The 27,784-nt window shown below is 41.2% G+C and overlaps 1 protein-coding gene across 2 annotated transcripts in view; it reads right to left on the bottom strand.

Moving 5' to 3' along the window:
* IGFBP7 (insulin like growth factor binding protein 7) overlaps positions 1 to 27,400 on the bottom strand; it is a 74,143-nt gene extending 46,743 nt beyond the window's left edge. The window contains exon 1 of one of the 2 annotated variants that reach the window (XR_012131727.1): positions 26,559 to 27,400. Coding sequence is in view for 1 of the 2 variants with exons in the window: in XM_017669183.3 (XP_017524672.2) it covers positions 26,559 to 27,033 (475 nt within the window). In the remaining variant the exon portion in view is untranslated. The remainder of the gene's footprint in view (positions 1 to 26,558) is intronic. The other variant, XM_017669183.3, reaches the window with a different exon arrangement.
* Between the last annotated feature and the right edge of the window lie 384 nt (positions 27,401 to 27,784).

Genomic DNA, 27,784 nt, shown 5'->3' with positions numbered 1-27,784 from the left:
GTACATATCTATCAATAATCACCCTAAATGTAAATGGAATGAATGCATCAATCAAAAGATATAGAACTAAGAATGGATAAAAAAACAAAACTCATCTATAAGCTGCCTACAAGAAACTCACTTCAAACCCAGAGACATACACAGACTAAAAGTGAAAGGATGGAAAAAGGTATTTCATGCAACTAATAGGGAGAAAAAAGCAGGAGCTGTAGTACTTGTATCAGACTAAATAGACTTCAAAACAAAACATGTCACAAGAGACAAAGAAGGATATTACATAAAGATAAAGGGGTCAGTCCAACAAGAGGCTATAACCACTATAAATATCTATGCACCCAACACAGGAACACCTACATATGTGAAAACAAATATTAACACTATTAAAGGGGGAAATAGAAGGCAATGCATTCATTTTAGGAGACTTCCACACACCACTCACTCCAATGAAAGATCAACCAGGGAGAAAATGAGTAAGGAGACAGAGGCACTGAAAAACACATTAGAACAGATGGACTAACAGACATCTATAGAACACTCCACCCAAAAGCACCATGATACAGATTCTTCACAAGTGCACATGGAACATTTTGCAGAATAGATCATATACTAGGCCCAAAAAGAGCCTCAGTAAATTCAGAAGGATTGAAATTGTACCAACTGGCTTCTCAGACCACAAAGGTATGAAACTAGAAGTAAATTGTGCAAAGAGAACAAAAAGGCCCACAAACACATGGGGGCTTAACAACATGCTCCTAAATAATCAATGGGTCAATGACCAAATAAAAGTAGAGATCAAGCAATATATGGAGACAAATGAAAACAACAGCTCAATGCCCCAACTTCTGTGGGATGCAGCAAAGGCAGTTCTACGAGGAAAGTATATAACAATTCAGCCCTATTTAAAGAAGGAAGAAAAATATCAAATAAACAGTCTAAATTCACAATTAATGAAACTGGAAAAAGAAGAAAAATGAGGCCCAAAGTCAGTAGAAGGAGGGACATAATAAAGATCAGAAAGAAAAAAATAAAATTGAGAAGAATAAAACAACAGAAAGATTTAATGAAACCAAGAGTTGGTTCTTTGAGAAAATAAACAAAATAGATAAACTCCTAGCTAGACTTACCAAGAAAAAAGGAGTCTACACACATAAACAGAATCAGAATTGAGAATAGAAAAATCATGATGGACACCACAGAAATACAAAGATTTATTAGAGAATACTATGAAAAATTATATGCTAACAAATTGGATAACCTAGAAGAAATGGACACTTTCTAGAAAAATGCAACCTTCCAAGATTGACCCAGGAAGAAACAGAAAATCTGAACAGACCAATTACCAGCACTGAAATTGAATCGGTAATAAAAAACCTACCTAAGAACAAAACTCCTGGACCAGATGGCTTCACCACAGAATTTTACCAAACATTTAGTGAAGACCTAATACCCATCTTAAAGTTTTCCAAAAAGTAGAAGAGAAGGGAATACTCCCAAACTCATTCTATGAAGCCATCATCACTAATACTAAAACCAGGCAAAGACACAACAAAAAAAGAAAAACACAGACCAATATCCCTGATGAGCATAGATGTAAAAATACTCAACAAAAGATTAACAAACCAAATTCAAAAATACATCAAAAAGATCATCCATCATGATCAAGTAGGATTTATTCCAGGGATGCAAGGATGGTACACTACTAGAAAATCCATCAACATCATCCACCACATCAACAAAAGGACAAAAACCACATGATCATATTCATAGATGCCAAAAAAGCATCTGACAAAATTCAACATCCACTTATGATAAAAACTCTCAACAAAATGGGTGTAGAGGGCAAGTACCTCAACATAATAAACGCCATATATGACAAACACACAGCCAACATCATACTTAACAGCAAAAAAGCTGAAAGCTTTTCCTCTGAGATTGGGAACAAGACAAGGATGCTCACTCTGTCTACTTTTCTTCAACATAGTACTAGAGGTCTTCGCCATGGCAATCAGACAACACAAAGAAAAAGTAGGCATACAGACTTGTAAGGAAGAAGTTGAACTACCACTATTTGCAGATGACTTGATATTGTACGTAAAAATCCCTAAGGAATCCACCCCAACACTACTAGAACTAATAACTGAATTCAGCAATGTTGCAAGATACAAAATTAATACAGAAAAACCTGTTGCATTACTATATACTAACAATGAACTAGCAGAAGGAGAAATCAGAAAAACAATTCCATTTACAATTACATCAAAAAGAATAAAATACCTATGAATAAACCTAACCAAGGAGGTGAAAGACCTATATCCTGAAAACTATAATACCCATAAGGGAAATTGCAGAAGACATCAATAAATGGAAACACATCCAGTGTTCATGGGTAGGAAGAATTAATATTATCAAAATGGCTATCCAGCCTAAAGCAATCTACAGATTCAATGCAATCCCTATCAAAACACCAACAGCATTCTTCAATGAACTAGAGCAAATAGTTCTAAAATTCATATGGAAGCACAAATGACCCAGAATAGCCACAGCAATCCTGAGAAGGAAGAATAAAACTCAGGGGATTACACTTCCTCACTTCAAGCTGTACTACAAATCCATTGTGATCACGACAATTTGGTACTGGCACAAGAAGAGACCCATAGATCAATGGAACATAATAGAGAGCCCAGATATAAACCCAAGCACATGTGGTCAATTAATATACAATAAAGGAGCCATGGATATACAATGGAGAAATGACAGCCTCTTCAATAACTAGTGTTGGTAAAACTGGACAGCTACATGTAAGAGAATGACAATGGATTATTGTCCAACTCCATACACAGAAGTAAACTTGAAATGGATCAAAGACCTGAATGTAAGTCATGAAACCATAAAATTCTTAGAGGAAAACATAAGCAAAAATCTCTTGAATATAAACATGAGAAAATTTCCCTGAACACATCTCCTTGGGCAAGGGAAACAAAAGCAAAAAATGAACAAATGGGACTATATCAAACTAAAAAATTCTATACTGTAAAGGTTACCATCAGTAGAACAAAAAGACATCCTACAACTGGGAGAATATATTCGTAAATGACATATCCAACAGGGGTTAACATAAAAAATATATAAAGAACTCACAGGCCTCAACACCCATAAAGCAAATAACCCAATTAAAAAATGGGTGGAGCATCTGAACAATTCTCCAAAGAAGAAATTCAGATGGCCAACAGACACATGAAAAGATGCTCCACATCACTAATCATGAGGGTAATACAAATGAAAACCACAATAAGATTATCACCTCATACCAGTTAGGATGGCCAACATCCAAAAGACAAGGAACAACAAATGCTGGTGAGGATGTAGAGAATGGGGAACTCTCCTATACTGCTGGTGGGAATGTAAATTAGTTCAAATATTGAGGAAAGCAATACGGAGTTTCCTCAAAAAACTAAAAATTGAAATACCATTAACCCTGGAATTCCTCTCCTAGGAATTTGCCCAAAGAAAAGAAGATCCCAGATTCAAAACAACATATGCACCCCATGTTTATCACAGCACTATTTATAATAGCCAAGATATGGAAGCACCTAAGTGTGCATCAGTAGATGAATGGATAAAGAAGATGTGGTACATATACACAATGGAATATTATTCAGCCATAAGAAGAAAACAAATCCTACCATTTGCAATAACATGGATGGAGCTAGAGGATATTATGCTCAGTGAAATAAGCCAGGCGGAGAAAGACAAGTACCAAATGATTTCACTCATATGTGGAGTATATGAACAAAGAAAAAACTGAAGGAACAAAACAGCAGCAGACTCACAGAACCCAAGAATGGACTAACAGTTACCAAAGGGAAAGGGACTGGGGAGGATGGGTTGGAAGGGAGGTATAAGGGGGAAAACAGGGCATTACAATTAGCACACATAATGTAGGGGGGTGGGGACATGGGGAAGGCAGTATATACAGAGAAGACAAGTAATGATTCTATAGCATCTTACTATGTTGATGGACTCTAATGGGCTATGTGGGGGGTACTTGATAATAAGGGGAGTCTAGTAACCATAATGTTGTTCAAGTAATTGTACATTAACGATATCAAAAAAAAAGTTGATGTCAAAGATCTGATGATTATTTTTTTACCTTGTAAGTCACTTTCTCTTTTTATCCAGTTGCAAAAAGGATTCTTTCTTTTTCTTTCAAGTGCAGTAATTTTACTAGGATATGACATGGCATCTGTCATTATAGGTCAATATTCTTAGGTATGCTGTCTGGTCTTCCAAAATGTAGTTTTAAATAATTTTTTTGTATTTCAGGAAAATTTTCTAAAACATAGTTTTATTTATTCTGGTCTCTTGCTTTAGTTTCTTCGGCGACCTCTAATATCCTTATGCTAGATCAGCTTTGCATATTTTTAATTGTTATTTATTTTTAACTTTCTTAATTTCTTTTTAACCATTTTCCTCTTTTTGACTTTCTATTTCTTTTAGGGAACTACCTGTTGTGTTTAGTTGCTACTGTTTTCTTTTTGGTTTTGCATCTAGTTCTGAAATAACTCTTTTTTATTTGTAATTATTTCCTGAGCTCTTCACCTAATCCTTGAGTTCTTCTAATAAGTCTGATTTCTATTATTATTTCATATCTTGTATTTTTAAAAAATGTCTTTGAGCTCATTTTGAATAGTAAGCTATAGCTGTCATCTGTTTTGAGGGCACATCTTTTGGGATGCTTTCATTGCAGGGATGTGACTCTCCCTCTTGTCCTTATATGAGATTTCTTCCCAGTATGGCATTGACCTTAATCCCTTACAGCAACTATTTTTATGTAAAATTGGTTTTTCTTAATTTTTTGAAGGAGGTATTCTAAGATACCTTTTTCTAACTCTTTAAAGCTCCATTTTGTGTTGTTTTCACTTAGTGTTAAAAATATGGTGACTTGCTTTCTGGGATTTCCTTGCTGTTTCCATCCCCCTTTTTTATTGGAAGAATTTATTTATTTTTATGTAACGAGGCTGAATTGCTCCCTAGGAGAATTACAAGAAATCCAGGTGCTTCTTGAGACTTATTGTGCTTAAGACAATAAAATTATGCCATAGGCTTAAACGATGATGGTTATTTTTATACTCCTTGTAGTCTAAAAAATTTAAAGACAGGAATCATACCTTATTACTCTATATCACATAACAGTTCAAAGATTACTTGGATACATTAGGTAGTCAATAATACGTACGTAATATAGTAGAGCATGTATCTAAGTTATCTAAGAGAATTGAGGATATTTTGAAAAGAAAAGAGGCTCAAACACAACAGCACATTTCATCCTTGAAGACTCATTTTGCAAGTGTGAGGACATATCTACCAAATACAATTAATAGAATTCCCATAGACTTAATGTGATTCCAATGTTTGAAGACTGAAACCATGAAATTGGGCATGATATCAAATTAGGAGATAGCAAAGTGCTGCAAATACTATCATTTACATACCCAACAGGCAGGCCCCTTCTTGATGGTAAACCGAGACTTCTGTTTGGGTCTTCAGTCCCATGTGCTAAGGGAAGTTTAATTCTCAAGGGATGAATTATGATTGGTGTCAGCCAATCATGGTGTCTCACTCCACTTGACAGTGATTGGTTCAGGCAAGGGCATGTGACCCAATTCTGGCTGATACCTACAGATAAATCTACTGGAGCATTTCTTAGAAAAGCTCTTAGAAAAGCTGCATATTTTCTCTGATAATAATGTGAAATTCATGAGAAGACATGACCTTCTTTTTCTCTAGTTGTTGGGGAACTGTGTTGCAATCACAAGGAGGTAAATTCCTTTCCACTTTCATCTGTCCTTCTCTTTCATTCATCTGTATTACCTCTTTCCTGCTGAATTTTGATTCTACTCCTGGAAGTTTCTTCTTAGTGAGGGACCCTGTCCTGGAAAGGCCCTCTGGCTGACAAGTTTGGAGAGTTCCTGGGATTCCAGCTCCTCAGACCCTCCATAGGTCCCCTGGACTAGCTATACTCCACTTTCCAGTGAGTCCCTGTTGGCTGTGTTGGGATTTCCCTCCTGTCAGGTCTGTCACAACCTCATTACTTCCTTCTGCTTCCTTCCACAAAGCTGCTGTCTTCATGCAGGCCTTGTGGCATAGGTGTTTTTAAAATTTGAGGAGACAGCTTGTCACCTGTATTTTGGGATTTGAGGGGATGTCTCATCACCTTTTGTGCAGTAAATATTGTCCATGGGGTTTGGGTTTTGGTATCTAGTGGCTTTATTTTTTAATATTTGAAAACTGTGGTAAAATACAAATAACATAAAATTTGCCACATGAACTATTTTTAGGTGTATAGTTCAATAGCGTTAAGTACATTTGCACTGTTGCACATCTAGTCTCCAGAACTTTTCATTTTGCAAAAGTGAAACTCAATACCCATACTCCCCATCCCCATTCCCTAGCCCCTGGCCACCATCCTTCTAGTGCCTCAGTTTTTATGTGGGAACTGAATTCAGGGAGATTAACAAACTCTGCCACTGCCATGGCCCTATTATCAAACTATAACTCGGAGACTAGAGTCTGTGTTCTATGACCAGGGCATGAGTTCAGCACCTGTCACATAGAGAACAGGCACATATTTAACTGAGTCACTTTTAATTCCTGTATCTTCTAGCACAGTGAGAGGATGCTTTCTGGTACTCATTAAAGTGATTGATGGTTAACATAAAAGTTTCCACTGTTACCTCAACTAATACCTTTTCAGGTCAATATACAACATGAGCTTCTAGATGGGAGAACACTGCAAACTCTTGATTACCCAACTAATGAAGGGCAGGAGAGGAAGAGACTATCTCAAATGGATGATGATTTTAAAGTACTTTATGTTTTGTTATGTATGAATTTATTGTGGCAGGTCTCCTTATTAATTATGCATGGTTCAGGCTAAGATTTTAGCACAAGTATTCCTGTACACTACTTGCTGGTTGAGATCTGAAGGGAAGGGGGTCACAGAATCCAAGGTGTACATGGGGTGGCCTATTACAAAGTAAACATTTGACACAGACATACACAAGGTAGTTAATAGGGCATATCTGAGTTGGTGCTATAACAACTGGTGAAACCAAAGGGACTAAGATCTTGCGTTCGTATAGGACTTTACACTTCCAAAAGGCTTTTGAACCTATTACCTCATTCATTTCTCATAGCCCTAACTCTTTAATACAGGCCCTGATGGCTCCACTTTACAAGTGAGGAAAGAAACTAAGTAATGTGCTCACAACCATACATTTAGTCAATGTATAGTCAGGACTCTAATTTTTTTCTTCTAAGTTTTTGTTTTTCACAAGACTATTGTTAAACCTGAAGAGTGTGGTGATATAAACTACTCATGTCCCATGTTGGCAGAAGGGAGGGTATAGTTATAAGTAAATAAAAATAAAGCAGGTCTGGACTAGTTTGGGCAAGGATAGCCCTCATTTCTCTACACAATCTCCCAAACCACTCCCACCACTGTTTCTGCCTCCATCCTTGATTACCACATGTCTAGGTATCATTTCAGAAAAAGAGGCAGAACAAAGAGGAAAGTACCATGGGATGACATTCGGAGATTGTTCTAGAAGCATTAACACTACTACTAATGATGAGGGCAATGACCCAACTGGGAGCCCCGGGCGTGGTGGCGTGGTGCTTGAAGCCTCCTAGAGCCTAAGTACTATTACTGACCCTGCACAGTAGGCAATACTGTCCTTACTTTACAGGTGACAAAACTGAGGTTCAGACAACTAACTGCCCAAGATCATGCTTTTAGTAAATGGGGGAGTGGGGATTAAATCTCCATGCTCTCCTAAACATTAATCTGTAACATGGATGACTTGAATAAGCATAAAAACATCACAATAACTGGATGCTCACTGTACTTAAACCTGAGGATGAAGTTTATCTTTACACAACTTATGAAAATCAAAGTATGCTTGTTTTTTAAGCATTTTATAGCACTTATTTGAACACACACACAAAAAACTTTCCTTTCCTTGTAGTTAACTTCAAATTATCCCTTTTCACATATTAAAGCAAATCAGTCAGGAGCCCTCAAATCTGACAGCCATCACTTCTGGTGAGGAGACCTAAGGAGTGAAGTGCCATTTCTCTCAGAGTGGTCTCTGTGAGGGTCTTTGGCATCTTTTAGACAGGACTTCTTTCCACCGAATTTTGGGAATGACATCCTTAGCTACAAAGTTTTTATTTTTTTTCTGCCATGATCTATTTTGTCATCTGGTTTTCAAGAAGTGACTGATGACTATCCAGTGAGGTCTGAGGGGGTCTGTAGACTCTAAAATAACTAAACTTACAGTCATCCTTTAAATATGGCAAACACCATCGGTAGGCTGACTCTGCCCTACGCTCCACTTCCCTCCTCAGTCTTCCCTGCTGCCAGGGTAGCCAAGGGACCTATTTCTGGGCAATGAGACTGGAAGACATTTGTCTTGAATTAAGACTCAGTGATTGGAGGAACTGCAGTCTTCTTGCAGCCATTAAACACAAAGACAAAGCCAACACAAAGGAAAGGCTGATGAGGCCGGAAGAACCTGGATCTTCGATGGCAGTGGTGAGCAGTTTCCCAGACCAGCAGCTGTCCACACCCAGACCCCTGGTTCTGAAAGCAAATAAGCCTGCTTTGGGGCAAGCCACTGTAGCCAGAAGTTCTACTGCTTGCAACTGAACACATTCCTCACAGACAGACCAGTTGTTACCCTTTTGGGCTGTCACTCTTCTTTTTCCCTTCTCCAAATCCAACCATCACCCCCTTTTATGTCGGAGGACTGGTATAGAAGAGCAATTTCACATCAGGCACAGACTTACAAAACCTGAAAGTATTTGCAAACTAAAATATATTACAAACTACATGCAAACTAAAATACATGACTGATCCAGAAAATTGGTGAGAAATGTTCCTTCACTTCATTGACTAAAAATTTCTTGAGTCTGAGATAAATGTCATGCTTCCATGAGAAACCTACTATTTCTTGCTTTCTTTGGCAGTGTCTGAAGTTAGGCTTTCTAGTTCTTATGACACACCCTGTGGGTTTGAAGGACTTCTCTGTGGGTCACATCTCCTTACACAGAGATGACACCCACACATGAGTGTGCATGCGCACACACATAAGAAAACAACAGAATCTCCCTAGGACTCAATTTTATTCAAATTGATTGAAAATTTACCTTGTTCTTCACAATGTTCTTGTGCTAATTTCTAATATGGGGATAATACTTGCACCACAGGGTTTTGAGAAGATTAAAAGGGTGATATACACATGCATGAATGTGAAAATTATAAACAGGATTGTGTGTGCTATGGTCATTTAAGGTATTGTTAGTATTACTATCTTCTGGTCTAATATTGGAAAAATTCTGTCAGAACAATCACATGCAGCTTCTCTACTTTATAAATATATAGTCAGCATGTTTAGTTACTGTATTAGTGGGAATAACTGCCTTGCAAAGGACTATGTTGCTGAATGTGCTGGAGATTAATGACAAGGAAGAAAGGCTTTGCCTATCTCTTTAAGGACCCAAGAAGAGCTCCCAGGACATGTGAGTCAAATGTAAGTAGATTCTTTTCCAGCTTTCATAAGTGGAGCAGGCCACAGGCTCTCCATGAATGTGGGAAGTCACAGTACATCTCACAAACTGAGATGAGCCAAGTGGCCAAGCCTTTGTCTCAGTACCATGCATGGGACTCATTTAAAGAGATGCTGAGAATCAACTGTCTGTGTGTTTGAAGTCAAGTAGGACAGTAAGGGCTTTTTTCTTCTGTGAAAAAAATACTAAAGACAAATGTCCAAATTTCACAAAGGTTTTACTGCCTACCTGTCATGTAGGTGGCTGCCATTAGAACAGATATTTTTAAGCTGCGCTAGCAGGGATGTGCATGCTTTTTGTGAACCTCAGTTCAACAGCGTACCAAGGCATATTCTTTCCATCTCCCTATTATTTTGAAATATTTGATTGGGCAAATTGGAATTTAAACAAAAGAAAAGCATTATAGTGAACATACACCTTCCTGCTTTTGCTGAAAGAGTTCTAGCTGATCTGAATGACAACCAGTGTCTGGCAATCTTGGATGTAAACTAGAAAACTGGTAGGGCTCATGGACTGTTGGCCAGTCATTAATTTCATAAACAGGAACTGGGGTAAAGGTACTCCTCTCAATGGTCTTTATGCCATTGGGGAGAGACAGTGACAAGGATAATCCAAGTCTGAAGATAATTAAACAGTAATTTCAACTGCAAATGGGAATGCTTAGGTTTTGGACTTTGTTGTTTGGAGAAAATGTGTCTAAATTATTTAAAAGAGGCTAATTTTTAAACTGTTATCATCAATGTCAATAAGTATCAAAACTTTTTTCAAAGTTCATAACAAATTTTTAGGAAATGTTCATACGTTTGAGTCAGTAATTCTAATTTGGGATCTATGCCACAGAAATAATGCAGAAGAAAGATCTTCCTGTCCAAAGATGTAAATTTAAAGGTTATTTATGACAGAGGACAATTGGAGTAAATTATGGTTCATTCAAATGATTATGCAGCATTATAAATCATATTTATCAAGTATTTTAAATACATGTCAAGTAGTTATAAATGAAAAACAAGATGTAAAAAGTATATAGACAGTACCATCAAAATAATTATATATGGCTAGAAAAACACCAGACTATGATAAAACATGGAGTCAGTACAATATTAATGATTTCTGATTTCAGTGAGTTCTACAAATTTCCATAATGTTTATATCTTTCTTCAGTAACAAAAAAGATCCTTATTAAAAGTGAAGTTAAATTAGCCCACATTCCCAGAACAGACAGAAAACACAAGGCAACTGTAATTAAATTAAGTAACGAGGATATGTAAGTCTAGAACCTAAAACCTACTATAGTTTGTCTAAAAGCTAAAACATCAGACAAGGGATCACTCAGGGCACAACAGCATCTTCATAGTCTCAGTAGGTCATGGCGCTTATGCAAAATTTTGCTTTTAACACATTTGCCAGTGAACTAGGTAGAGCAGAGTTGACTACATACTTTTTTCTTTGTGTTTAAATATCTTGGTAAATGCTATCTTTAAGATTCTTTTGGATCAATATACTATTCTTAGTTCAATTCTGAGCAAACAAAAATAAAATGCCCTTATCCCCACTACAGAATGTCACTTTGGGCAAAGTAATAACTAATTTATTTATATACTACACATCTAACCATAGTTACATTATTTATAAGCTCATACAGTCTAATTGAATTATAATGTATTCATATGCCACAAATATGAATATACCCTTGTTCTTTTTTTTCTTCTGGTAGAAAGTTATACAGAAAATACATGCTTCCAATTATTAGAAATAAAGAGTGGAAGTGTGTATGCATGTGTATTCTTTGCTCCTACACATTTTATTAACTTGACTTACATGGGGCTCCTTTAGTCTATCTTTTCTACCTTCCCACACTTCACAAACCACCAGATGGAACACAGGTTAGTAGGGACATTAGAGAAGGTACATTATCTTTCTCGTCACTGCAAATTTCCCTATTATGGCACCTAACACAGCATTTATAAAAAGCAGGCACTTGACATGAGTGATAAGGAATCATAATTTCCCACTTTTAATGACAGTGAGGATCCATGTGACCTTTGTTTCCTGAGCTAAGTGATGGATAAACTCCAACGAGCCAGGGCAGAGCCTAATAGGTGAGCATAAACCTGGAGAGAGATGAGAGGGCTGGCTGCATGCAAGGTGAAGAATCGTGCCTGCAAGCCTGGGTCTGTGAGGTAAGGGCCACACCAGAGACTCCAGCTGGTAGGAAGGCTAGAGACACACATCTCATTAATGCCTGTGGAATGGGAGTTCTGCTTGCAGGTGGGTGCAGGGCAAAAAACTGAAGCTCCTCAGGACAGTCAACAGAGGGATAGCACATGTGTTTGTTAAATTAGAATCAAGAGTCCAGTTATCCATTGAGCACCTGCTGTGAAACCAGAACTATGTTATATGCTTTGGGGCATACAAAGGAAGCATAACACATACATGTGCTCTGCCCTCAGAAACCCTGGTAGTTCTCTAATGCTTGTCACTGATCTGACCATTTACAACACAGCTGGTCCTCATTATTTGTGCATTCTGTATTTTTGAATCCACCCACTCACTAAAATTTGTAAAACCCCTCCCCAATCAAATCATTCTTGGACATACTCAGAGTGGCAAAACATTTGAGGTCCCAGCTGAGGTTGAACAAGGTGATGCTCTGCCTGGTTTCAGCTCTCACACTGTAAACAAGTGCCCCTTTCACAGTCTATTTAGTGCCACATGTTTTTATGGGTTTTTCTTTTTGTATTTTTGAATTTTTGTGCTTTGTTGGCAATCTTGCTGTTTAAAATGGTCCCCAAGTATAGGGCTGAAGTGCTACCTAATGTTTCTAAGCAAAAAAAGGTTATGATGTGTCTAATAGAAAAAATATGAGTTAGGTAAGTGTCATTCGGGCATGAGTTACAGGCTGTTGGCTGTAAGTTCAATGTGAATGATCAATAATATATGTTAAATAAGCTGTCTTTAAACAGAAACACACATAAAAGAAGGTCACGTACTGACTGGTTAATGAAAATGTAATCAGAGAGTTGCAGGAACCTAACTCTGTATCGCCTGCTGGAGCAACGGTTCTGTATTTGCTAATTCAGTGTTTGCAGGACTTTCTAGAAAATAGCTACCACAAATAATGAGAATGGACTGAATTTGTACTTTCCTCTGTTGCTGTTTAACTGAAGGGGAAGGCAGACTAGAAGTAACCTTTATTTAAGGCAACTGTGGGCTAAACACTGTGCTTAGAATTTGTACATTAATTCATGTAACTCTCATAACCAACTTGTGAGTTAGGTTGGTATCTTCACTTTACAGATGAAAAAACTGAAGCCCAGAGAGGTTAAGTTAATTTCTCAAGGTCACCCAGCCAGTTGAATTTTATTCCTACTGCCTGGGAAATGATTAAAATTGAACTGAACAATTGTTCTTAGTCTCAGAACTTTTGTGATAGTAGGAACTATAAGGGGCAATTTGAGAGGATGCCAGTCAGGAAGGTCTCAGCCAAGTGACAAGAAATTCTTCTCTAGGCTGGGGAGCCTATAAGCTGGAGAGAATAATCTCTCCCTAGTGGAGATCCCACAGCAGGTGACAGAGAGACTGGCTTCCACAAGTATGAAGGTTCCCCAACAGGACACTTTAAAACCTGCTCTTAATTATACTTTCATTTACTTAACAAGTACGTATTGAACACCTACTATAATATCTCAAGGACTGTTTAGACAGTGGGGATTCAACAGTGAACAAAACAGATAAAAAGCACTAGGTTTATGGAACATGTTCTAGTAACATGATTGAAGATTGGGTTGTGCAGCTTTAGGTGAATACTTTCCTCAAAACACTATGGTACCTTAACTTTTACATATACCAACAATACTGCTAGATATAGAAATACTTCCATTCTGTCTGATTCAGATAACAGCATTGAAAGAGCCAAAGAGATAAGGAGTGGTCAAACCAAGACGCTGTCTGCACTGTATTAAATGATGTTTTCTAGGATTCCCATTTCCTATGGAGTACTAGTTATCCTGAGCTGTCCTGCTGCAAAACACTGGGTACTTGGTAGAATGAGCAAAATTGACCCATCATTATTATAATTATCCCAAGGAATGACGCACCCCCTAAGTCCCTTGAAGTTTTTAGAACAATGGTTCTGAACCTGGCTTGGGCATTAAATCATCTGGGAAGCTTTTAAAAGTCCTGCTGCCCAGGTAACAAGTATACCTCAGTGAAGTGAGAATCCTGGAGCAGAGCTCAAGCATCAGAATTCTGTAGACCTCCCCCAGTGATTCTGGTGTCCGCCTGAGGTCAAGAACCACTGCTTTAGAATGATATGGGGTACACAGTGCATAGAGACTTGGTAGCCCCAGTATTCTGTCAATATCACTCAAAATTGATTTAATAATATGGGTAACTGTTGATCCACTGTGTTATATACTTGAAACCAATATAAAATTATATATCAAAAAATAATTCAATAAAAAAATTACTCATTATGGAAGGAACCTAAGTGTCCATCAATAGATGAATGGACAAAGAAGATGTGGCACATATACACAATGGAATATTATTCAGCCATAAAAAGAAAAGAAATCCTCCCATTTGTAACAACATGAATGGGGCTAGAGGGTATTATGCTTAGTGAAATAAGCCAGGCAGAGAAAGACAAATATATGGTTTCACTTACTTGTGGAGTATAAAAACAAAGCAAAAGAGAAGGAACAAAAAGCAGCAGACTCCTAGACATTGAGAAGGGACTAGTGGTTACCAAGGGGGAGGAGGAGATGGGGAGGGTGAAGGGAATAAAGGGGCAAAATAATTGGCAATCACAATATAAGTTGGTCATGGGGACTATAGTACAGCATGGAGAATGCAGCTAATGATTCTGTAACATCTTATTATGTTGATAGTAACTGCACTAGAGGGGGGTGAGGACTTAATATGAGTAACTGTTAAACCACTGTGTTGTATATTTGAAACCAACATAAAGTTGCTTATCAATGATACTTTAATAAAAAAAAAAATCACTCCAAATTGCTGGTGCTGGTGGATCTGAAAAGTTCTCCAGCTTCTCAAATCTCTCCACACCCTTTATCTTCTGCTCTCCACCTTATGTTGAGTGGTGGATGTGACTACTTCCCAGATAGATAAAAAGAATCAACCTAAGTGGGTACCTTCCTGAATCTAAATATGCCTCCTTATAGTTAAATGCTTTTATTTTTTAAATGAGTTCCTACTAAGCTGAGGCTATATGTGAAAGCCAAAGAAGACACATGAATTGCAAACAAAGGGCTTTATTATTTCCACCACCAACTCTCTAAAGTCTAAAAAAGCATAATACCCAGTATGTACCTAATGGATACTAATCAGATTCTCTGACAGTCTTTGTGATTTTGGTTACATTCTTCTTTGGAACCTATTATCTACAATTTTTTTTTTTAATGAGCCAACTAACAAAATCCCAAAATATTTCCTATGAATGGAAGGAAGAAACAGACAAATAATTACTGTCCTTTGAGTCCAAAAAAATGTCCTCTATACCTAAGGGGTGCTGTTAAAAAATAGTGTGTGACACTGAGCTTGAAGATGGAAATATTTCACGGTGTAAAGCAAAGTGAACCCTCTGGCCAGCATCCTGCATGGTTCTCACGTAACTGTCTGCATTTGGACCCTCGGCTCTCTCAGACAGAGCAGGACTCCCTGTCCGGGAAACCTTGAAGAGCAAGAACAAAGCTAGATAGAAGTTTCCAGGAATTGTTTATAAGCACATTATCTTGCCAGTTTCTTTGCACAGAATACACACAGTTTGCAGATCTAACCTGGAGATGTACAGGTATCCCCCGTTTTTCAGAAAGTTTGCATTACACCATTTCACTTTTACAAGTCCTATTTTTGCTAACCAAAATAAATCCAAAGAGGATTTGCTTTTATGAAAAAAGGAGATAAGCAAAAATAGCGTTCACCATTTGTGCTGCACTGAGCTGTTCCAGGGCAGCATTAACCCCCAGCAGTGAGAGTGGCGCCACCAAGCTCCTTGTCTGGGAATTAAATTTAGCAACTCAGCATCAAGCTGCCCAGCTCTGAACTGTGTCTGCGATTTGTGCTGTATCTCGATTATTTTGTGCATCCACTCACAAGATGTGTCCCTAAGGTATCAGAAAAGACTAAGGTTATTTTTTGGGTCTGGGAACATTCAAAATTTTTTCCATATAAATTAGTAATAACTGCTTCTTTGCTTTACACCATTTCAGCTTAGAAAGTTTTCATACAGATGTCCTACTTTCAGATAGCGGGGGAAGCCTGCATAAAGCAATATTGTGTTTGGATTGGCCAAAGTAAGACAGCAACATGTCACAGGCAAGACACTTATAGAAGAATTCATACGTGTGTTTATAATGCTAACAATAAAAACTGAAACGAAGCATTCAATGAGACTTTACTATATTCCAAGGACCAATGCTTTTCATGTAGTATCTCACTTAAGCTCCCAGCAACCTTAAGGGGCAGACATTATTATTACACCTGTTTTGCAGGTAAGAAAACTGAATCAAGGAGGTAAAGGCCACACAAGTAGTTAAGTGACAAAGGGGGATTTGATTCAAGGGGTCTGACTCCAAAGTTCATATTCTTAACCACTCTGCTATACTTCCTCACCTGTATCAGCAAGGTTTTGGCTGCTGGGTGACCCAGCAGTCACAAGAGTTGAAGACAACTGGGAGGTTAGGCCTTGAGTCAGCCTTGGGCACCTGTCAAGCCCATGGTCACCATGGGGTTGTGGCTGTCTCCCCCACCCCCTAGATAGGACCTGAGAAGGGCCAAAGGGTTTGGGGTTGATGCATGAAATGCATTAGAATCCTGAGATATCTGAAAAAACTTCATTCTAAAGGAGCCTCAAGAAGGGAGGGACGCTTGTTTCCTGGATGACATGGATTGAGCTGGCTGCCCTACAGAGGTGGCATGCCAAGGTTTGGCTTACTCGCTCTCTTATGGGGGAATGCCCGAGGTGGCTCATGAGTCTTGGGATGCAGCTGGGGGAGCAGACTGAGCAGAGCTCATCATTTATATAGTTGCTGGTCAAACTCTGTAACTAAGAAAGAGTTTGGGGAAGGGGGGATTGGCAGAGAAAGAAAACCACATTTCTTTGCACTTAGTGAAATGGGAAAAAGGGGCAGCATGCAATTGTAGGCCAGGCAGAGCAGGTGCAGAGAAGGAGGCCTCAGATGAGGCAGGAATGAAGAAGGGGCAGGAATGAAGAAAGGGATCTCCCACTTTCCCACATCATGACTGGGTCCAGAACAGGTCTGCTCCTGCCCTGACAATTATCTTTAAGTGAACCAAAGGTTCAGTGATGTGCAAAGAGCCACACCAGATCAGCTTCTGCCTCCTGCTCTGCAGCTCTGATCTGAGACACACCTGGGCAGGGAGGGGCCTCTGGCTCTGAAGCCCTGGCATGTCAAAACTTGGGCAGCATCTTGATCTCTGCCCAGCCTGCCCTCTCCTGCTGGGCTGAGCATCTCTAATAAGCGGCCTCACTGCATGGATCCCCTCGCTGCCCCTGCTCTAACTCACAGCGGCCCTGCTGCTGAAGCATTTCATCCTCTAGCATGTGTTCTACGGCTTCCCGAGGGGGTCCTTTCGAAGCCAGGGTTGTAGTGTAATTGCTGCAGCTGCTACTGAAATTCACGTCTGTGTTCTGTTCCCTGAGCAGAAAGTTCTGAGAGCTCCCACGGAGGAGGCACAGGCTTTACATCCTGCAGGCCTGGGCTACCCTGACAAATTCCTAAAGCCTCATTTCTGTGTGGTCTTTCAAAACCCTCTGAATGTTCCAGGAGATCTATTTCTTGATAAATTTTTCTCCCTTGCCTAGGGTCAGGCCAGAAGAGAGCAGAACAGATGTTAGTTCTAAGGCTTCCCCAATTCAACCACTTGACCGCTGGCCGGCTAATCTGCCCTGATGTAAATGAAGTGCCTTTGAGCGTTTCTCACTCAGAAAAAAAGACAAGCCTCCAAAAAAACCTGGAGTTGTCCCTTCAAGAAAAACAGCATGAAAGAACATGGTGATTGGAGTCAGCAGCATTTCTGCCTGTTAGAATATTAAAGTGCTTTTTCTTCCCTCTCAGAAAGTCAAAATGGATTATATTTAGTTGAGTTCTCAAACCCCTACATGGATTTCTTTTTCTTTTCCAAGTTGTCACCAGACAAAAAATATGCTTCAATCCCTAAAAATACAAATTCCCTGAAGAAAATAACCCTACAATGAACCACAGCTTAGGTGTGGAGTAAATATTATCCCAGCTGGGAAAACTGATGGTGGAGCAGCGCTGGGGACAAGGCTCAGTCAGCACACAGGGCTAAAAGCTCCAGTGAAAGTGAACACGGTACACTTGAGTGCACGGACAGCTATCTCAGAGAGTTTTCTCCTTCACTATCCTCAGAGTTACCAGAAAGGCCTGGCAAATGATCAGACACCACACCCAAACGTTATGCCCCAAGAAGTCCTGGAAGGGAAAATATTCATGCCAGCTGCCCCCAGCACACTGGTCTTTGAAAAGCCTCTTGGTTGCAATTGAGGGGACTGACTCTCAGATTTCCAGTCTGGGAAGGCCTGGTGCTAGACTGGACTCAGGGATCTGTATGAAGCCCCCTCAGAAACATTCATTCATTTCGTTATCACACAGACATAAACTTTGTTATCACACAGAATTTCTCTTTCATGCTAATTGAAAGAGCTCTTAGAGCTATGTAGACAGGAATGTATCATATGACCCCCTTGTCAAATCATCAAAAAGAAAATATAAGGAAGATAAGGTACTCTTAGAACTTTTTCACATCCAGGAGTTTAACTCTTGTGAGTCACTTTGGTTTTAAACTGTTTATTTTGAAGTAACTTTAGGGTTATAGAAGACAAAGACCATATAGAGAGCTGATACTGCTGAGTTACATGCCTCACTTTGAAAGGTAAGGCTGCAGAATACCCAGATTTACATACCAGAACTGTGATCTACTGGCTGCATGATGGCCGGCCTTCTTCAGCTTCCTTATTTGTAAACTAGGACAGAAAAACCCTTACCTTCCAAGGTTGTTGTGAGTAGCAGATAAGCAAACATCCATGGAGGCCCTCAGTAAACTTTACAGTACTCCACAACCCTCAGTTGTCATTATCACCACCCACAAGGCACTATGTAGAATAGAGTTCTTGTCTGCAAGGAGTTTACAGTATAGTCACTAAAGATTCCTTACATTTATTTGATGCTGTATAGTATATACTGTGATTTCATATTTGTTCTATAATTTGACCTTTCAATAATCCTGTGAAGCAGATAGATTAAACTGTACCTTCATTTATTATACACACTTTCCTGAAGTTATGAGGTCTTGCTTTCTCACAGCGGTAAACTCTACTATAAACACCCTGGCCTCTCCATGGCCTTGTTAACACACTTACTGTAAGTAACTTCATACCATATGAATGGGGCTGTGGCCACACTGGGTTTACTAGGTCTATTTTACCTGGTGTGAATCTTTTTTACTTTTCAGACACAAACTTTTCTGCAACCCCAGCCAGCAGATTTCATGGACGGCTCCTCTCTCTGGTAACCCCCCTCTTGGTGGAGGCACTGACGGGAGGTTATTGCTAGCTTCGGCTGTTTGCAAATAGCCTCACCCTGCTTTTCCTTTGTGGGGTGGTCAAGTCAATCCAACACATTAGCTTTTTCAAAGGGACCACATCATTCTGACATTAATCCAACTTGGGATATAACAGAGTTCAACTATTTAACACATCAACTTTAAGTAAAAAATAAACATTCCCCCCCACCCCAACACCCCCCCACACATTTATCAATCCTGACCACCTCACTTTCTCTCAGAGGCTTCATGGGGTAGTGGGGTGCTGGTCTCCATCAACCTGGAAAATCCACACAGAACACACTTGAGAAAGTTTTCCTTAGATATTTCTAGTCCCTCCCATCCACCTGGCCCCCTCATAAAAAGTAAAGGACTCACTGGGAAATCTTTGAAATTACCTAAAATAAGCAGACTCATTCATTTATATATTCTGAAGTCTTTTTCCATCTCAAAGTTTTCTAATGGTGCCACTCCTGGACCTGAAGTACAAAAAGGTTGCACTTGTATATTCCCTGGCTTAAAATTCTTATGGCAACAATTCAGAGTTCTTTTTCTATAACAGACTCTAAAAGCAAGATGTTATTTGTCTTGCAATTGAAAACACAGATGAGGTGAGATCATTTGCAAGATAGCCTGAGCTAAAGGAAGCACCATAATTTTATCCACTGTGGGGAGGAATTTAGAACGAGAGAAGGCTGGCTGGCCTTGGACTCCATCCAAGGGAGTTTTGTCACTCAACTACCCCAAAGAGAGCCTTATAAGGCAGTTTCTTCTAGAAGGCAAATCTATGGTAAACCCTGAAGACAGGCTTTAAGGAAAGGATGGAAATCATATTTAAGAGTCTATAAATGAATGCCTGCTCAGCTCAACCATTCCAACTCATAGGTTTAGAGTTTCTTCAAAGTTACAACTTTCTCTCCCAGACACTTCCTCTCCTCACTTAGATTATCTCTCAGCTCTCCAAAACAGAATCTTTTAAACCGATTCTAACTCCCATGTGAGCAAGTTACTGGTAGTGAACAGTTTTTCCTGGCAAATTCTTCCTGGTGTGGAATCTAAATGTGGCTTGTGGCTATTTAAATCCAGGCCTTTAATTCTGTCTCCTGAGGAGCTGTAGAACAGTAGGTCAGGCACCTTCCTTTTAATGATTAGCTCCCAAACCATGGAGAAACATTAACTTGTTTCTTGGATTGCTTGCCTCTAAAAGAATGTTAAGTCCTTTAAGGTCTTTCTTCAAGGCTGCCTATTTTCTTTTCCAAAGCTTCTTTAGGTGTTCCACTCTTTCCTAAGATGCAGTGATTAAAACTCAGTAAAGTGATAAGAAAGAAACAGTGATTCACTCAACTTTCTGGAAGTTTCTGTGCTTAAGGGCACCTGAAGCCAAAAAAAATTTTAAAGCAGTTCTATTGGGCTGGGGTAGACTCTTTGGGAAATGACTTTCTCTTCGTCTGCTCTGAAGGCTGAGAGAGGCAGAGGAAAGGGGATTGTAGGGAGAGTGACCTTGAAGTGAGCAAGTGGCTGTAATTCAGGAGCAGGGCTGGCTAATGAGCAAGGGATGTGAGGGCACTTTGTGAGGAGTCATTTAGCAAGAAGAGAGCGCAGTATGGGCTTTTCACTCCCAAGGAACAAACAGCTTGCCATGGCAGGGTAGGAACCTGGATTTGACAAGGCTTCTAAGACCTGAGAGAGGAACTAAAGGTTTTGTGAAGAAGGAATCTAGTCAGCTCTTGCCAGGATTATTGTAACAGCTTCTTACTGGGAGTCTCTGACTGCAGACTGGAGGACTACCCTCTCCAAATCATTCTCCTAAGGGTGGCCGGCCAAAAGAGGCTTTTAAAAACACAAATCCAATTATATCCCTTATTAGATCCCACAACCCATGAGGCCCTCTATCACTGGGCTCCATTAAGTGCCCAGCTGCCGCCTCTGCTCTCTCTGGGAAGCAGCCCCTGGCCTCAAATGCTATTCCTTCTGCTCATCATGCATCTCCCTTCTAACTCCATTCCAACCTCTGTGCGAGCTCCTCTCCAGCCAGTTCCTTCACTCTTCCCTTTCTCTTAGGACCTCATTCTTCCAAGAAGTCCTTCCTGGCTCTTTCTCCACAAAACTGGGCTCAAGCTCCCCTTCCTCTGGGCTCCCTGGCGGTCTTTATGGTATGACTGTGTTAGTTTAACAAAGTATTGCATTGACTTGCAACCCCCCTGTGAAAATTAGTAAAAGGAAGCCTCATTTAAAACAGAGTCAGGAGGCCAGAAGGGGGAGCTCTCATGCCATACCACCCCTGCAACCCTTTGCAAAGAGAACAGGAAGAGATGTACCTTCGATACCCAATGGGAAGAAGCCTCCCTGGGGGAGGAAGGAAGGTTTTCTCCTCATCCAGCAACAGCCCAGCTGAGGAGTGACTTGACACAGCTTCAGCCAAAGAAAAACCACTACACATCAAACTCGCATTTTACTGGAATGGACTCTTTGTTTATAACAGTCCTTCCCAATGTCCCGTTACTCCCCCCCCCCCGCCCCCGGCTTTCTGCTATAAAAGAGCAATCCTCTTCATTTTTGAGACATACCTATGGTTTTTCTGTAGCTCGTGTGTCCCAAACTGCAATTCTCTGCTATTCCCAAATAAACCTGCTTTGATGGTAAAACAACAGTTTAATTTTTAATGTTAACACCCTCCCACCACTGAGATAAACCAGACCACTAATAATTTCATTTTGGAACCCCTTGGTTTGAACTTTCGATGAAGCTCTACAACGGTGACACCAGTTACACTTTGTATTTTTTTTCACACCACCAAGCAATTCTACACCAGGTGGCTGTCCTACAAGTCAACTCAATTCTGGTAATTGAACTCAGTCTCCAGCTGCCTTCCTCCAAGAAGGTCTTTCAATCCCAACCTACTAATCACATAGTTGGCTCTTCAGGGAATCAGCTCCCTTCTTTAGGTGACCTAGGGGTCCTCCAAAAGTCACTTCATTAATATAACAAACAAAACCTTCATTGCTCTCAACAGGAAATTCCAAGGGTTTTAAGAACTATGGTGAATAAGATCAAATATATTTATATTTTTATTATAAATCACAATATTAAAGTTCATAAATTTACTGCAGGATAGTTACAGAACATGGGCATTTAAACAATATGTTATCAACATAAAAATGAGCCTAAACTGAGCTTCTCAAAGAAAAAAATGTTTAAAATCCATCAAATAAAATGAGTGTTTCTGAAAATGAAGATCTTCACTGAGGACTTTCAACTACAGAACAATTTCTGTTGCTCTGAACCTAATTCTAACCAACAAGGAGATGTGGAAATTTTGGGATTTGGGGAGAAAAGTGACCACCTAATGTTAGAGTTCAAGATAGTGGAGGATGAGAAGATGAGTGAACATCAGATCCCTGGCCTTGACTTTAGGAAGGCAGAAGAGGCTAGGAGAAAACAGAGCAGACAAGCAGAAGAGTCCATTGACTGCATTTCCAAATGCAAAGGCACATTCTTAAGAGGATTCCTTTGTTTAATTAACAAATATTTACAGAACATCCAGCTATGAGCCAGCCACTGTATTTATAAAGATGGAGTCCCTCTCTGAGGATGCTCCTAGTCTAGGGGGAAGACAGACATTGAGAGCCCTCTGGAGATGGTGGGGAGATGCTACACCAACTAGCAGAGCTTGTTCTCCCCTCAGGAGCTCTGCTCCCTTTGCTGAAATCCTACAGGGGTTCTCCGCGTATCTTTGCCCTCCCTTCCTTACACTGCTCATCTACCCATAGTCTCTACCCTATTTCCCTGTTGTACATTTGTCACAGCACATACTATTACATGAAAATATGTTTGTTTCTGTCTAAAGTTTACAGTAAACACCATGAAAGAGCAATCTTGTCTATTTTATTCAAGACTGCTTACTCTGACTAGAAGAGTATTTGGCAAATTAATATATTCATTCATTCATTCATTCATTCAACATATATTTAAAGCATCTACTAGTGCCAGGCACTGACCTAGGCACTTGGGGACAGATCAGGGAGCAAAACTTTCCTTCCCTCATGGAGCTACTTTCAAGTTGAATAATGACAACAGTGAATATTCCTTGAGTGCCTTCGATGGATAATCTTCACAACAACTCTATAAGATAGGCATGATTATAATCTTTATATTACAGGTGAGAAACCCAGGCTCAGAGAGGTCAAGCAACTTGCTCAAGGCTGAGTAAGTGATAAGAGTTCTAGAAGCAGGGATTCTGGTTCTAGAGCTCAGTGTCTTATCTATTCTGCTGGAATGCCTCTTGCTTACATATACACAGCAGTGTGCAATAAATATTGTTGAAAAATGGCTGGAAGCCTACATGGAACAAAGAAGGACAAGGACATCATTGTGGGGAGAGGGGAGAGGGGCATCAAGGAGCTTCACAGAGAAAGTGATACTGGCTGATCCTTGAAGGCTGAGAGTTCAAAGGGTGGAAAGATAAGTGAGGGTGAGGGTGTGACTGCTAACAACAGCAAATAGCCAACAATTATTGTGGCTGGACAATAAAGGGGGTGAGATTTTATTTTACATTTCAGCTTCTCTACATTATCTTTTTATAAAACAGAATTTTAAAATTCCCTCTTCCAGTTACTCATGACTTCAGAGACTTCAATAAGATCTACTATCACTAAATTCATGATAAAAATTCCAAGAGTTGAGATTATTAGCTCATTACCTTTCAGATAGATCTTCAAGATTACTTTGCCTCTTATGGAGGTACAGAAAACAAGCAGACCGAGATCTCTTCCCAGAGGCAGGTAAGTGGTGATCTCAGAAAAGAAGGGAAGATCGGGAGCATATCCAGGGCTCCAGAAAGAGCCCTCTGGGAGGTGAGTTTGCAGCCTGTGTGGATGTTTCTTAACCAGCAAGACAGAACTGCTTTGTGCATTCCTGGCTGAACAGGAACTAACACAGTACTGACATGTGCTACATGCTCAATAAATCTACATTTACTGTAGATTACATTTATTAAATGGGACCGACAGTGATGCCCCCTTCCTCTCCATAGCTGAGGAAGCATAACTCAAGCTTCTTCTGAGGTGGAAATGAAGGAACCTAGAAAATGCATTTCCTATTCTTTGCAAAACCTAGGTACAAAATGATACAGAAGAAGTAAATGACACTCCGTCCATTTTGCTTCTATAATTGTCATCCAGGGGTCAGGAGAATATATTAGGAGACCCGGTTTTAGCCAATTTGTCTCTGCTGTGGAAAAGTACTCTGGTGGACCTCATGTTCTCTCTGGCATTCTCCTACAAACAGTCCCAAGCACTAGACCCCATGTCTCTAAATTTAGACTGGGAAGAAAAGGCTAATTTATGTCAAGGTGTCCAGTTTTAGATGCTATTTCTCTTAAGATTTTCCCAAACATGAAGAAAAACCAGGTCCATACTCTCATGGGGTTTACAGTCTGGAGAGATGCTGAGGAGTTGAGGGTACATGGTAATGAGGTCACAACAAGTTCTGTATGACTTTGAGTCTCAATATTTTATATTGCTCTATGTGAGTGTTTAGAGATGTAAATAGCAGGAGAGAAAGATAAAGCCAGGTACAGAGTTGAATAGACAACAAACCTAATCACTAAGCTAACCTGCTGTGATAAAGTACCAGTGATTTGGAAGGACTATAGAGAAAAACTCCCCTTGGAATGTTCATAAGAAAATCTCAATACTTGGAATGAATTCTTAAACTTTGCATATTTCTCTTTTCATGATATGACTGATTAAGTTAGATCCAAAGGAACAAATGACTGTTTCTGTTGGAGAAGTATGTAGATTATTTTGGGTTGTGATTTTCTAAGTTTAAGGTGTTAATAATATAGCTGACAGAAAGTTACATGTGTCGGCCCCTTCCCTGTCTCTGACCTGCAGATGAGGGAAGAGTCGCGATGAGTCGTCGAAGACCTGAAAAGGACCAGCCAGGGGACTCAAGGCGTGACAGCACAAGAGTGGTGCTGAGAGGGCACCTCTCATATTTATTGATTAAATGGTTGTTAACAATAAGATTCTGTATAGGGAACTCCATGCACAATCATTAATCAAGTTCAACTCTCAACAGTTTCCAACCTTCTGAAACATAATGAACAAGTTCTTATACTGGAAACAATACAAGAGCACTCGTATCACAGAAACTGTTTATGTCTTGACTACTGTTTCTGTCTTGACTACGAATCATGAACTATAAACAATCAAGGCAAATGTGATTATACATATGATTTTTATACTTTAGATTTTTGTACTTTATATATGAAGTCCCACATATATGATTTAAGGCATTCAATAATGAGCTCTGAAATGAGTGACTTATTAGTGTAGGGACCTGTGGGAAAAGTTCTTAAAAAAGAATGATTTGGAAAATTTGGAGAGTTTCAGTTGTGTTAACGATGCAACTTCTGTCCTATCAGAAGAATTGCTTCCCTCCCTTTTCCTACCTTGGCTGGGACCAAGAAAGGGACTGCCAAGCTTGGACTTCCTCGCCGGGGGCGCACAGTTCTTTCCCTTGAAACAACTGGCTATGGAAAATGTTATTTCAGACATTACAGTTAAAATCTTTTTTTTGGCAAGCCCGGATCTTCTTTTCCCCTTTCCTTTATGGCGAGCTTGGACTTGTTTGGGATGAAATAAACGATCAAACATAAGCTCAAAGGCATTCCTGCTGAACAATGCATCCTGGGGACCAATTACACAAAAAAGAACAAGAGAGAAAAAATGGCCATAAGGTTCACAACATGAACTAATCATAAAAGCATTCTTCAAAGAGTTTGTATTTTATTTTCTGCCCCAAAATAGTTTGATTAGTATGAGATTCTGTAATTTCCAGTAGGTAAATTATCTTCCTTAATAAAATCAGAAATCCATGAAAACCAGTTTTCAAAATTCTTATACTTTAGCCAGTTAAACGTGGGCCAAACACTTCTCTCTGAAAATCCTTACTTTTGTATTTCAAAACTCCTTCCGCCTATCTCTTGACGGCACCTCTGTGCACCCAACCCAAGAAAGAACGACGAGGAAATGTAGGGGCAGCTCTCGGGAATCAACTTGCCAGCTGTTGGCAGGAGTTGGGTAAGCTCTGGGATGCGGGAGTCTGTGGTATCAGAACATCTTTTCTAGAAATACACTCGCCCTGTTTGTCCTCAGTTTCTTGGCGCGCGCACCAAACTCTCAAAATAAAACCACCCCAGAGGGCGAAGGGGAGGCGGCGCCCGTCCCTCCCGGCATCCCCACGGCCGCGGCAGCCCCCGGCCTCCGTCGCCCCGCGGGGCGCGTCGGGCGGGGGCGGCGGAGAGCTCTCGTGCCCACCTTGCTCGCAGGTGCCCTTGCTGACCTGCGTGACAGGCTCCTCGCCGCGGCCCTCGGCCCGCAGGCTGGCGGCGCGCAGCTGGCAGCCGCTGGGGTAGGTGACGCCGTCGCTGCCGCACACCGGGTAGCGGCTCTTGCACACGCACACGCCGCTCGCCCCCGGGCCGCCGGCCGCTGCCCCGGCTTTGCCCTTCCGCCTCTTGCGGCTCTTCACGCACTCCATGCCCGGCGCGCAGTGCCCCCTGCCGGCACCGCCGCCCCCGCACGGCTCGCCCTCGCCGCGGGCGCACACCGGGCAGCAGCCGCACGCGTCGCGCGTCTCGCCCAGAGGGCAGCCCCGCGGGGGCAGGGGCGGGCAGGCGGCCGGCTCGCAGGGGCCGCAGGCGTCCGAAGAGGAGGAAGAGGAGAGGGGCAGGACCAAGAGCAGCAGCGCGGCGGCTCCGAGGAGCAGGGCGCGCGGCGGCGGCCGCTCCATGGCGGGACGCGGCGGCGGCGGCAGCGGCAGCGGCGGCGGGGGCGCGAGTGAGCCGGCGCCCGGCCGCCCGCACTTTAAGGCCACCGCCCCGCCCGGCCGGGCCGCGGGCACCACCCCCGGGGCGGTGAGAGCGAGGCCGCCCCGCCCGGCCGCCCCAGGGGCGCGCGGGCTCCGGCGCTGTCCTGCTGGCGGGCCGGGGCGCCGAGCTATGGGCTCCCGCTCGGCCTCTGCCCGGCCCTCGGGGGGTCGCCCTCTGCGGGCGCGCCCTCCTCGCCGGGTTCTTCGCCTTCCGCAGCGCGGACTCCTGCGCTTGACCACCGCCACCCGCGCCTCCAAACGCCCCAGTGCTCATTCTATCACGTCACGTCCTCCGTGGGCCCGGGAGACTCGAGGAAGCTCTTTTAGAAACAACGCCTGTTAAAGTCCCACCTGTGGCTTGGCGTCCCCGTTGGCCCCCCGCCTCTGGTGGCCGTGGGAGCCAGGCAACCACTCCGCTTTGGAACTTCGTAACTGCTCTTGTGTTTCCTTACGGCAAGTCAAGTTTTAAGTGCTAGTACTGAATCCATGGGAGAGCTGTTTCATTGTCTTAAATTTATACAAAATTGTGTGGGGCCTGCATCAGACCTCCCTGGAGAACAGAGCACAGCTGGGGGTGCCACCCTAAAGTACCCCGTTTTCACCAGTAATCCGCTGTGGTTTTTTATATAAACGACTGACAATTCCTCCTCAGTCTTTCTGTAAAGTGCTCTGC

Source organism: Manis javanica, chromosome 5 (genome assembly GCF_040802235.1).
Source record: "Manis javanica isolate MJ-LG chromosome 5, MJ_LKY, whole genome shotgun sequence".
Lineage (NCBI taxonomy): Eukaryota > Metazoa > Chordata > Mammalia > Pholidota > Manidae > Manis > Manis javanica.
The sequence above is the reverse complement of the archived record's forward strand: the minus strand, read 5'-3'. Positions and strand labels throughout refer to the sequence as shown.